This window comes from Zalophus californianus, chromosome X (genome assembly GCF_009762305.2).
Source record: "Zalophus californianus isolate mZalCal1 chromosome X, mZalCal1.pri.v2, whole genome shotgun sequence".
Lineage (NCBI taxonomy): Eukaryota > Metazoa > Chordata > Mammalia > Carnivora > Otariidae > Zalophus > Zalophus californianus.
The window spans coordinates 107,476,021-107,488,781 of NC_045612.1; the positions used below are offsets into that span (position 1 = coordinate 107,476,021).

Genomic DNA, 12,761 nt, shown 5'->3' on the forward strand with positions numbered 1-12,761 from the left:
TCTCATTGATATACTCATGATCACGGGCAGCTCTCAGCCCAGAACACAGCCTGCCTTTACCTTGGCTTTACATTCTTCCAGGTACCCTCAACCTTGACAGAGTGAACAGTTCCTACATACTTACTCAAATGTTTCATGAACCTATTTTTACCTGTCCAGGTAACTACTTTAGGCTTAGAACCTTGGTATACAAGGGATGAAGAAAGACTGAAAGAAAGAGTTAATATTCAGGTAAATATGGTTGACTATTGTCTTCTTTTTTTTTTTTTAAGATTTTTATTTGCCAGAGAGAGAGCAAGAGAGTGCACACGCACAAGCAGGGGGAGTGGCAGGCATAGGGAGAAGCAGGGTCCCCACTGAGCAGGGAGCCTGGGACCCAATCCCAGGACCCTGAGATCATGACCCGAGCCGAAGGCAGATGCTTAACGGACTGAGCCACCCAGGTGTCCCTTGTCTTCATTTTCTACTGCTGCTGCATAACAAATCAGCACTGATTTAGCAGGATAAACACAAATTTATTATCTCACAGTTTCTAGGTGTAAGATGTCCAGGTAAAAGTCAACTGTGGTCTCTGCTTTAGAGTCTCACCTAGCTGCATTCAAGGTGTCATGTGAGCTGCGTGGTCATCTGAAGGCTAACCTAGAGATGAATCTGAGCTCACTCACATTGTTGGCAATGGCGCTCAGAAGTTTTTGTGGTTTTGTTGTTTTGGTTGTTGCTGCTGGCTGTTGGTTAGAGGCCAGGCTGCAGTTCCTTGACACGTGACCCATCCCACACTGGCCCCCTCCACAGGCACTTGACAGCGTGACAGGCTTTTTCTTGAGGGCCACCCGCATAGCAAGAGCATTTCTGTTAACAAAATGGAGTGTTAATACCGAGAGTCAGGGGAGTCCCATATCCCCTTTGACATACATAAGGACAAATAAAAATTTAAAATAAGTAAAAAGTACAAATACTGAATCATGTACACCTAAAACTAATAAAATACTATGTCGATTATACCTCAGTAAAAAAATAAGAAAAAATTCATGTCTTCCTCGTGTGAATCAAGAAATGCGACTCCTTTTAGAGCAGTTATTTTAGAATACTTGTAAATACTTGCTCTGCTTCACTGAGATCTTTGTAACTCTTAAGAGCTGATTACGCTTCTTGCCAGTTTACAGCCTAGCAATTTTTTCTCAAGTAACTGGAAGTCAGGCCCTTGAAATGTGAACATTAAGTAAAATAGCACCCCTATCTTCCAGTCTCCATGAAAGTTTAACTTCAGCGCCTGTTTCCAAGTTGTAAAAAACTGTCTCCTGTCATAAAGAAATGAGAAGTTGTTTTTCTTTTTTTCCATTTGGATAAAGGCAATTAGCTAACAAAGATGCTCTCCCCTGCCCCAAATTACCAGGCGATTTTAGGATGAACTATGTGTAGTAAATGATGCTGCCAAGTCCTCTTACTTGAGGAATAGTTACTGTTAGCTTAAGATCATGGATGTAATGGGTTATATCTATTTGGCTATATAATAGGGTGAGATAGCTTTCTGTCTTAGCAATATCTTTAGCAATGTGATGGGTGTCACATTCTGGTTCAATGCTTATTAAATAATAAAACCGTTTTCTCTCTTTCCTATGTTTTGTGGAGAGGCATTTCTGAGTTGGCAGGAGATTTTGTTTTCAATTAACTACCCCAACAAATTTGGCAATGAGGATAAGACTTCTGGAAGTTCCTGAATCGCATGAATAAGTTCTGCGGACACCCAATAGTCAGGTAAGAGACCTTAACTCATAGTGTCTCCCTACTAGCTCTCTGCTCTTTTGGAACACTTGTCAGAAAAACCAACCTCTCTGAATTCAAGATTTTTCTATAAAATAAGCATGAGAATGCTTATTTTATAGAAAAAATGGGCTCTAAAATCACATTAGGATCACCATTAGCTTTGATTATGGAAAAATATGGGAAGCTGGGAATGTTACCTACAGTTCTTTGTCTTTAACATGTCCTCTCTCTGTCACATTAGGAATGGTATACCGCTAAGAATCTAGTCTTGCAGTAGCCTGACACTTCTTTTAATTTGTATAAATTAACGTATACACAGATGTTCTCAAGAGGGCCTCATCTCAACCAAATGAGTTATTGGTATGCATGGGATTCATATCATTCATATGGGAAAGTTAAATATGACTTGAATAGCCAGAAGGAAAAAAAACAAAAGAGGAATTAAAGGCCCTTTTCTTGGCTATTCGCACTCTCTGCTCCCCTGCTTCTCTTTATTTTTCCCCACATTAAATCAAATCCTGGAAGGAAGGAGGCAGTGACCTTTTAGCTGCGTTGTTGCCTTCGTTAGTAGATTTCCCTGCACAGAGGGACTGAGGCATAACTTTGTTAACTGCTAATGAATTACCTGCGCTGTTTGAGGACACAGGTTTGTGTAGGTCATGCTCTAGCCTGGGTCCACTTTATGTCTTAGCCAAGATTCGACCTACAAGATTCCCATGTCATCCACACACCCAGTAGATAGGAAAGCAGTATGATAAAGAAAAATGATTACAGAATAATTGAGAGCTTGAATAAAAGATGATGCCCTCATATGAAGGCAACAGGATCAAGAGTAGTTGAACTAGTCACTTGGGACAAAGCAAACAAAAAAAAGGTGTTAAGCTGATAAATGTCAGTATGAGAAGGTTAACCAAAAGACCACATAACTTACATTTTTCTTACTTCAATATGAGAAAAACCAGCCCTTCCTATTGGGACCACCAGCATTTGTTTTTTTGTGTTTTGTTTTTTTTTCAGGTGGGGCAGCCTGTTTATTGACCAGACATTTAGTGGCTGTGAGCAGCGTGGGAGCTGGGCTACAAGCTGAAGTAATATCCTTCCCTGCCCCTCGGGCGCCCTGTGGACCACCCGGCCCCCAAGCAGGTGGACCTGGTCTGAGAGGCGGGGCCTCGTGGTCCAGCCAGCAGGCCCTGGCCTGGAACAAATCTGTTACTTAGGAGGACAGACCAAGTGTCACTCCATTCACTTTAGGATGCAAGTTCTCTCCAGCCCCAGTATACAGAGATAAACGAAGGCTCTCTATTTACTCCTAGAGGCTTATCCTCAAGGCTTAAAAATAGTCATGTACAGTAAGTAAACACCAAAGACTCAAACTGTACCCTTTGACAGGCATCTCCTAATCAGATTTTGATACTAGATAATGGCCATGGGTGTCTGTGTTCACATGTGGGAAAAATTATTTGGGGAGATGGAGCAGTTACTGAAGGGCGTAAGCCATAATGTAGATGTTACTTACATGACTAAGGGAAACTCAGGAGAAATACAACTCTTAGTTAAAAATTTAGATTACCAGGCTCTAGAGTTGGGTAATATTTTATAAGGAATTACAAAATAGTACTCAGACAGTTAACTTAGGCAATAAAGCATCACAACAATTTATAAAATTAATATATGATGGAGAAGTTTTGCATGTGATAATCAAGAATCTGCTTTAACCATCTGCTATTAGTATGATATATTTAAAGGTTTTTTCCCCCAAGGCAAATAATGTACTGAATTTATCCTACTTTATTTTTGTAATTGCCTTGCATTATAATTTACTGTGGACTTACTGGCTATTTAGATGGCTGCAATGTGCCCAGAGAAAGGTAGAAGTGGCAGTGGAGAGAATTTGTAAAACTGTACTGTTACTACTTTGTAGTAACAAAGGTAGGGTATTATAAGGATAAATAAGTTAAAAATTAAAAAAAAGTTTTATTCTTCTGGTGCCACAAAAAGGGGGGGAGGGTGTATCCCCCCTCCTTTTTTTTTTTTTAAAGATTTTATTTATTTACTTGAGAGAGAGCACATGAGAGGGGGGAGGGCCAGATGGAGAAGCAGACTCCCTGCTCGAGCAGGGAGCCTGATGCGGGACTCGATCCAGGGACTCCAGGATCATGACCTGAGCCGAAGGCAGTCGCTTAACCAACTGAGCCACCCAGATGCCCGCCCCTGCTTTTTTTTTTTTATTAAAGATTTTTATTTATTTAATTGACACAGAGAGAGAGAGAGAGAGGGAACACAAGCAGGGGGAGTGGGAGAGGGAGATGCAGGCTTCCCGCCGAGCAGGGAGCCCGATGTGGGGCTCGATCCCAGGACCCTGCGATCATGACCTGAGCCGAAGGCAGTCGCTTAACCAACTGAGCCACCCAGGCGCCCGCCCCTGCTCCTCTTTAAATAGCATTTACTTTAGAAAAAGTGTAAATAGAAGACCTTTCTCTTGGAAAAGCTGAAGAAGCTTCTTACCAATTTTACATGCCAGGAATGTTTTCCTTTGGATAAAGGCTATCACAGAGGACCACCCCAGTGACCATGTGCATTTAGGAAGAAAGAGGTGTGACAGGTGGACCCATCAAGTCCTCTTCCTTGTGGACTAGTTATCTTTCCTCTTGAGGAAACGTATAGAATGGGTCGTAGCTGCTTGGACACATGGAAGAGTAAGGTTTCTTTTTGACTTTGCTTTTTCTTCAGTTGCTTGCCTGGGATGTACACGATAGTCCAGTTTAATGCTTATTTAGTAATAAAACTTTGTTCTTTCCTCCATGATAATGTTGAATACTACCTGAGCCCTGTGATCCGGGACAACAGTGAAGGTTAGGCAGTCCACCGCCTCTGTGTTCCCGGGAACAGCTTGCCTCAAAGCTCCATCCTCCGTATGAGTTAGGTAAGACACATGGCTGCTCTTAGATCCTCAGAAATCCCACTCTTGGCCTCATAAATGGTTAGCCCAACTTTGGTTAAGCTTCTCTTCCTCCTGCAGGCCCACCCTCAACTGAGCCAGCCTACAACCCGTTTTTGCAAACAGGCTGGCCTCAGGGTAAAACACTCTCTGATCTTCTGTCCAATCACACCATCGTTTATCCTGCTTCCACACACACACAGCTTGGTGTATCCTCTCTCCAAATGGAAAACTCTTTTGGCCCACCTCATGCCTGACATCCGTGCAGATCTTATGGGTGTGGGTTCTCCCTACTATAATAGTTCCCTTTCTACCTTTGCAGTTATCCCTTATGAAGGAATGTCTCTCCTTACTAAGTTAAGTTTGATTTGTTTTTTATTTTCCTCTTCTTTGTGTGGAGATGAATTTTTGAGTCAGCACGAAAGTTTGCTTCTCATTATTTCCCCAGCACATAAAATGTCATGTAATCATGGGGGTGACGTCTCCTCACCTTTGCTAGAATGTCTTGGTTAGAAGCAAGTCTCAGGCCCTACCTGACCTTAAGGATAGGAGTACACAAAAGCACCATTACCAGGAGATGGGGATCATAGCGCCATGAGACTCTGACTGCCACAGTCCACCCGCCGGGCCCCAATGTCTCATGTTCCTCCTTTATGTAAAATTCATTCACCCTCTCCCCAGATCCCAAAACATCTTATCCCACTACAGCATCAGCTCAAAATCCAAGCCTCATCCTCTAAATCCCTAAGTCTAGCTGCAGATGATGAGGCTCTTGGGGGGAAGTTTCTTAAGCATACCAGTTGGGGCAGGGTAAATCTCTCTCTGTGGACCTGTGAAGCGAGGAGCTAGGTCATCTGTCCTCACACATCCCCTGTACAACGGCAGCATAGGAATAGGATCACATCTGTAGACACTGTTGTTTAGAAACAGGCAAATGGGACGTCCAAGAGTCAGTGGACAGTAGCACTTCTGAAATACCACTGAGCAACTGCTGTCAGTTCCTTGATTAGATTTCAAAGCCTCAGCATAATTCCCCAGGCTCTCACCTCCATCTCGGGGTTCTTGTATCCATCCTCTGAGTCATCCTTCATTTTTAAGGAATCTCTACCCCCAACGTGGGGCTCTAACTCATGACCCCGAGGATCAAGAGTCATACACGCTACCGACTGAACCAGCCAGGTGCCCCTCATCTTTCTTTTTTTTTCTTTATGGAAGACAGCATTTGTATTTGGAGTTAACCATGATGGAATGCACAGAGGCAGGTACTTCTAACACCTACCTTGCCTCTCCCAGTGGAAACTTTATTTCTAGTTTATCCAGGATTCAAGAGTAACTGTGAAGAGCCCTCCTACATCCTGTGCTTTAGTCTCTCAACACTGAGACACAGCATCTGAGGGTCTCCCACAGCCTTGCCTCACCTTCCTTTCCACTGACAAGCTGCTTTCCCAAGTGTCCAAATGGACACTTACCTGCTCTCACCTGGACTTGCAACTTTCCACCGTCTTCTAGGACCCTGACACCTCGTAGCTTCCAGCTGGCCCAAGACACAGAGTCCCAAGCGACCTCAAGGTTACCTAAGTTAAGTTTTAATTTCCCCTGCGTTCTTGGATACGTTAAGCAAATTCACATATGCATCTTTTAATTTTACAGAGTGACGGACTGAAAGTATTAGGAAAGCCACAAGTCACCTATCTCTGAAGCCCAACAACTTTCCAAAGAAGCACCTACTCAGTGCAGTGATAGCCTGTTCCAGATCATAAAATAAGAGGGAAGAGTTGCCAAATTTCTTTTGAAATTACGTATCTCTTACTCTTAAACCTGCCACCCAGCAATAAAAGAGTTCTTGTCCAAGAAGGCGCTGTATGAAGACCCTGAACTCACCTCCTCCATGGAGATGCCAAAGCTACACCTATTTATAGAACAATTCCTTCTGAAGGAGAACTAAGGGCTGACTGAACAGCTTCTGCACAACAAAAGACAGACCATGAAAAGAATGGCACGAGAGATGAAAAAAGACGGTAGTCTATTCTGTGTGTGTGTGTGTGTGTGTGTGTGTGGTGAAGGGAAGGGACATACTCTATGTGTAGGAGGGGAGAGTGCAGAGTGTGCGTGTGCATGTGCACGCACGCTGAAGGGATGGGAATGGGGGGAGGGGGCGGGAGAAGAAGGGAAAGGAGTGTGTAGTGGTGTCTGTGTGGGGCGAAGGGAATCCTGAGACTGTGGTCTTCAACCACAAACTAAAAAAACTAAAGAAACTAGCCAACCCTTGCTACAAGTCTCTTTTGCTCTCTCTTCCTCACTTCCGAAAGCCTTCTCAGATTGGTATGGGAAGGAACTGTGGACATTCTAAGTGACCTTTCTCAAACCTCCAGGACTTTACTCTTTCTGGTCTCCCCATGGGCTCTCGGGACCCACAGGATCTCAGAGCATGGAGGCTCTCTGTCTGGCACCTGGTGGTACTCGGGGTACTTTTGCTGCACCAAATCGCTGGTCATGAGCATCCTGGGCTCCCACAGATGGAAGTGCTTCCTCCCGGCCTGCATCGCCATTATATTCGGGAATTCTGAGATCTGCTCCTCAGCACAGCAGTTGCCCTTCATGAAGGTCACGCCCAGGAGAGTCATCTGGAGCCCAGTCTCGGGCAGTTGCTGCCACCATTCAAGCTCCCATCGCTAGTGATGTCCGGTTTGCTGACAAGGCCATAGAAATGCTTGGTGGAGTACACGTCTTTGAAGTTAAGGCAAAAGACTAGCTCCCAAGTGTTCAGAGGCATTCCAGAAGGTCACAAGGAAGAGCTCCTTGTATTCTTTTCAGCATGTCTGCCTTCGTAACACGTGTTCATTTTATATTTGAGCAAAAGGAACTGTACCAACAAAGTTACCTTCTTGATGAGAAAGTCTCAGCATGAGTATCTACCAGTTATGTGTGTCTGTGAGTATGCGTGCATATCTGTATACAAAAGTTGGCTGAAAAAAAAAAAAACACTAGCCTTACTAAGTGTGATTTACTGTGACGTTTGCTAATTCTAACCCATACACTATATTAAAATAATGATAAAGGCCATACTTACCTCTAAGGAGGTTTCGGATGTGCTCTTCTTATGCGAACCCATGGATACCGACAGCCGTGGTCTCTGGCACCCTCTCAGATTCACATAATGAGGCAAGAGAAACCGTTTGTCCCAAGACACACTGGGAAGATACAGGGGCAGAATTTTAAAATTTTTCCTCCACTGATGATGTCCTATGCATTTATTGCAGGCTACACAACCACCCCAACTTTAAAGCACACAGCTCACCTCCACCACGTGCTGGGGGAAAATACTTGCCAATCACCTATCTGATCAAAGATTTGCGTTTTGTTTTCTTTGGCATATAGCTAAAGACACTTTCATCACATGCATCTCGTCCGCCACCCCCCACCCCCAAGAGAGTTCCCTATATTTAACAGCAAGAAACAATCTAATTAGAAAATGAGCATAAGGCTTGAACACACAGTTCACCAGAGAGGACATATGGATAGTAAATAAGGAGATGACAAAATATTCACACCATTATCCATTAGTATAATGTAATTTTAAGCCACAACAACACACTGCCACTTACCTACTAGGATAGGTAAAGTAGAAATTACTGAAAATAGCAAGTGCTGATGTGGGTATTGAACAAGTAGAGCTGACATTCACTGATGGTGAGAGTGTAACATGGTCCAGGATCTCTGGAAATCAACTTACTTGTTTCTTACAAAATTAAACATATGAGGGAACAAGCCCCTTCCGAAAATTTACCCTAGAGAAATGAAAATAGATGTTCACACAAAACACCATACACAAATGTACATAACGACTGTATTTGTAATAGCCCCAAACCAGAGGTAACCCCAATCTCCTTCAGTGAATAAATGGATAAACTGTTGTACTGGGAATACTATTCAGCAGTCAAAAGGGCTATACTATTTATCCTCACACTTGGATGGATCCCAAGTGCATTAGGCCAACTGAAAAAGCCCATTTCATAAAATTATGTAATTTTTAATGCCATTTGTATAACATTTTCAGAAAAGAAAAATTACACTAATAGGGAATAGATCAGTGGTTGCCAAGGATTACATTTGCTGTGATTATAATAAGGAAGGAACACTAAAAATAGAACTACCCTATGATCCAGTAATCACGCTACTGGGTATTTACCAAAATATACAAATACAATAATTCAAATACGATACATGCACCCCAATGTTCATGCCAGCATTATTTACAACAGCCACACTATGGAAGCAGCCCAAGTGTCCACTGATTGTTTAGTGGCTAAAGAAGACGTGGTGTATGTAGATAGATTATATATACATGCATACATACATACCCACAACGGAATATTAGTCATCAAAAAGGAATGAAAGCTTGCCATTTGTAATGATGTGGATGGAGCTAGAGTATAATGCTAAATGAAATCAATCAGGGAAAGACAAATGCCTTATGATCTCACTCATGGGGAATTTAGAAACAAATGAGCAAGGGGGATAAACAAGACGAACCAAGAAACCGACTCTGAACTAGAGAGAAGAAACTGATGGTTACCAGAGGGGAGCTGAGTGGGGGGAATGGGTGAAATGGGGGATAGGGATTAAAGAGTACACTTACGATGAAAAAAAAAATAAACCCCAAAAGAGAAGGAACATAGGGCGTTTCTTTGGGGTTTGGGGAAATTTCTGTGTCTGTATTCTGGTAGAATTCATACAGATTTATACATGGGATAAAAATGTCTTTAGCTATATACCAAAGAAAACGAAACATAACAAAAAGCACTGATTGCCTGTCTACTTGAGTCTGGTGAAATCCAGATTTGATTGCAGTTAAATATAACTCTACCAATGTCAATCTATGAGTTCTGGTAAATGAACTATCACAATGTAAACAGATTTGTTTGGCTGAACTGGTTGTAAGAGCCACAGGAACTCTCTGCACTATTTTTACAATTTCTACGTAAGTATAAAATTATTTCAAAATGAAAGATTTTAAATAGGGAGGCTGTAACGTGCGCAATTATTAGTGTTTGCCAATATCCAGTTTTCTGTCCTTCTAGGACACAATTTCTGGGGTCTAACTGCAGTTTATGGAGCCAAATGATGATAATATGCTTCTGATAGATGCAGTGATTTCAAATAAAATGCAGAGCTATACAAAGATTGAGGGATATGAGACCTACTTATGCAAATGTGGAAGGAGAGGCAAGGAGTAATCTGTGTTATGATTGGTGAAAAAGATAAAGCAGCAGACACAAATAAAAGGGGAAACCTGCTAAAGGGAGACTATACAACTTCTATTAAATTTCTAATACAGGGAAATAAACCTTATTTCCTGTCCCCTTCACTGTACATTACTCTCACTCAGTTGCCACTTAGGCAATAAATGCAACTTTCTTAGAAACACAAATCCTCCCCACACTACAACAGTGAGTAGTGATTTACATTGTGCTACAGTCCATGTGATAACCTGGAGATGGCTAGTACAGATTATTTTTTCTCAAGGACATCCAGTCTAGGTTATTATAACCATAAAGATATAGCTCTGGACTCCATGTATCCCTGTTATCTGTGGTTATTTTAATAAACAGTCCCATCGTCACAGATTCTCCAGCCACCCTACAAATGTCTGCATTCTGAGTCAACCTCTTACCCTAGGAAATAGCTGGTGGCAATAGAGGCCACCAAATGCAGCCTCTGGTGTGCCAGGAGCTCGGGAACCATGGAGGACAGCCCGAGTTGCAGATACCATCCAGATCATTTTTTCCAGACATGTCCACACTCGGCCCTTTATCTGTAGAATCACTGAGGCAATTGGCCTAAGCACGTCCCCCCTCAATTTCCACCTCCCTGCAGTGGTAGGCCCCTCCCACTGCTCACTGGTACTCTTGGCCCATCTCAGCTGTCATCACTTAGCAAACCTGCCCTGCCTGCGACACTGGTGGGGATGCAGTGAGCCCCACAGCAGCCAAGGGCTACAGCCCTGCCAGGATCCAGCATGCAGCATTGCCACCTGATGCAGGAAAGCCGTCTGTGGTCTGCCTGACTTTGGGCAAGGAGATTTCAGAGGCAGGGTGGGGTATCTGGCACACCTCTAGTCCTTTCATCCAGTAGACCTGCCCACTGAGACCACCTCACAACTTCAGCTGGTGGTGGCAATTTGAAGATTTGCCAAGCCTATTAACAGTTCCTGGACCCTCTACCCACATTCCCAGCTCTTCTTACGGTTCTTTGTCGGCTTTATGCTCAACCCTCAATCCAGAATGCGGACCACCAACCTGCCCTGGGCTCTTCTAGATGAGGTTTTACAGGTGGTCTCTCACTCATGGGCTCTGGCAATTGCTCTGACCTCCAACCTTCACTAGCTCAGGGTGTCCTGCCTGGCTCCACTGCTCAGCAACTGATCCTTCTGTCAAGTCCTTGCTTTTACAAGTAAAGGAGGAATGTCTTTTTCAAAATAAAGTATACCGAGAAAAATCCAGGCACTCAAGACATTAATGCAGAAATCCCACTCTATAGGGGTAAGGGATTCATTGAGTTTTATATTCAACCTGTTTGGAAAAAAGGAAATAAAAAGTAAAACAATATGGAGACCATCTTTCACCCCAAAGTTTGACCATGATTTCAAAGTATGATGAATAAAACGCCTAGGAGGATGTAAGGCATTCACACACATTAACTGGACAGACTATGAAGTGGTAGAGCATTTTTGGAACAGAGGGGCAACAATACTTGTAAAACTTCCCAATCTTCATACTCACCCGCTTTAATCAGGCTTGCACTTTGCTACATCTTTCCTATGAGAGAGCGGGCACATTTGCCCAAGATTTCATGTTCAGAGATGTTGATTTCAGTCCTGTTAATCATAGCAACAAATGGGAAACAATTTATATGTCCATTAGGAGGAGAATGGTTAAATTAATTATTGCACAAACATAAGTAGGATGATCCTTACGTGGTCTTTCTCTTGGCTTGGAACTAGATGATTGGAGTTTCCAACAATACATGATTAACGTCTCTGTGTAATCAAGACTTGCAATGCCCTGATTGCTCCTATCTTCTTCCTGACGAGGTCTCCTTCAATAGGCCAAAAGGTCTATGAAAAGATGCTCAACATCATTAATTATGAGGGAAATGCAAATCAAAACCATAATGAAATATCACCTCATATCAGGATGGTTATTATATTTAAGAAAGTGTTGGCAAGAATGTGGAGAAATTGAACCCTCGCACACTGTTGGTAGGAATGTAAAATGGTGCAGCCACTATAGAAAACAGCATGGAAGTTCCTCAAAAAATTAAAAATAGAACTACCATGTGATCCAGCAATGTCATTCCTGGGTATAAATACTCAAAAGAATGGAATTCAGGATCCTCAAAGAGATACCTATATTTTTACCCTCCTGGTAGTACTATTCACAATAATTGCCAAGTTATGGAAAGAACCTAAATGTCCATTGAAGAGAAATGGATAAAGAAAATGTGATAAATATAAATATATATATATTTCTATATATCTTTAAGATTTATTTATTTTAGAGAGAGCATGTTCAGAAGTCAGGGAACGTGCAAAGGAAGAGAGAATCTCGGGCAGACTCCCCGCTGAGCACGGAGCCCCATGCAGGGCTCAGTCCCACAACCCCAGGGATCATGACCTGAGTCAAAACCAAGAGCCGGACACTTTACTGACTGAGTCACCCAGGCGCCCCATATGTTTCAGTAAATATACACACATTGACACACACACACACACACACACACACACAGTTGATAAAGGAAATTTTCAACTTGTCTTGTTTGTGGGCCCTGCTCCTAGGCTCCCTCAGAAGCTTTACTTCAACATTCACCAAGGTCAAAATGACTCAGCAAAACCTTGAAACATGAGCTCTATTTCTGCCCTGAGCACACTGTACATCTGCTTCACTAAAACAATGAGGAAAGGAACATTCCAAACATAAAGGAAAAAAACAAAACAAAACCTCCCTGGTTCCCATAAGATGAAAGTCATATAGCCTTGCACATACTAAAAACATAAGAT

At 42.6% G+C, this 12,761-nt stretch overlaps 1 protein-coding gene and 1 non-coding gene across 2 annotated transcripts; one reads left to right on the forward strand and one right to left on the reverse strand.

Moving 5' to 3' along the window:
* Nucleotides 1–615: 615 nt before the first annotated feature.
* On the reverse strand, nucleotides 616–7,748 carry LOC113931020 (melanoma-associated antigen B3-like). Its single transcript, XM_027608736.1, has 2 exons — nucleotides 7,153–7,748; nucleotides 616–849 (listed from the first exon to the last, which is right to left on the reverse strand). Exons 1-2 carry the CDS (start codon nucleotides 7,324–7,326, stop codon nucleotides 733–735), a joined length of 291 nt encoding a protein of 96 aa, XP_027464537.1. The 5' UTR covers nucleotides 7,327–7,748; the 3' UTR covers nucleotides 616–732.
* Nucleotides 7,749–11,656: 3,908 nt separating this feature from the next.
* LOC113931662 lies at nucleotides 11,657–11,785 on the forward strand. The gene has a single exon (XR_003522815.1). It is a non-coding gene; the product is annotated as a U8 small nucleolar RNA (small nucleolar RNA).
* The last annotated feature ends 976 nt before the right edge of the window (nucleotides 11,786–12,761 follow it).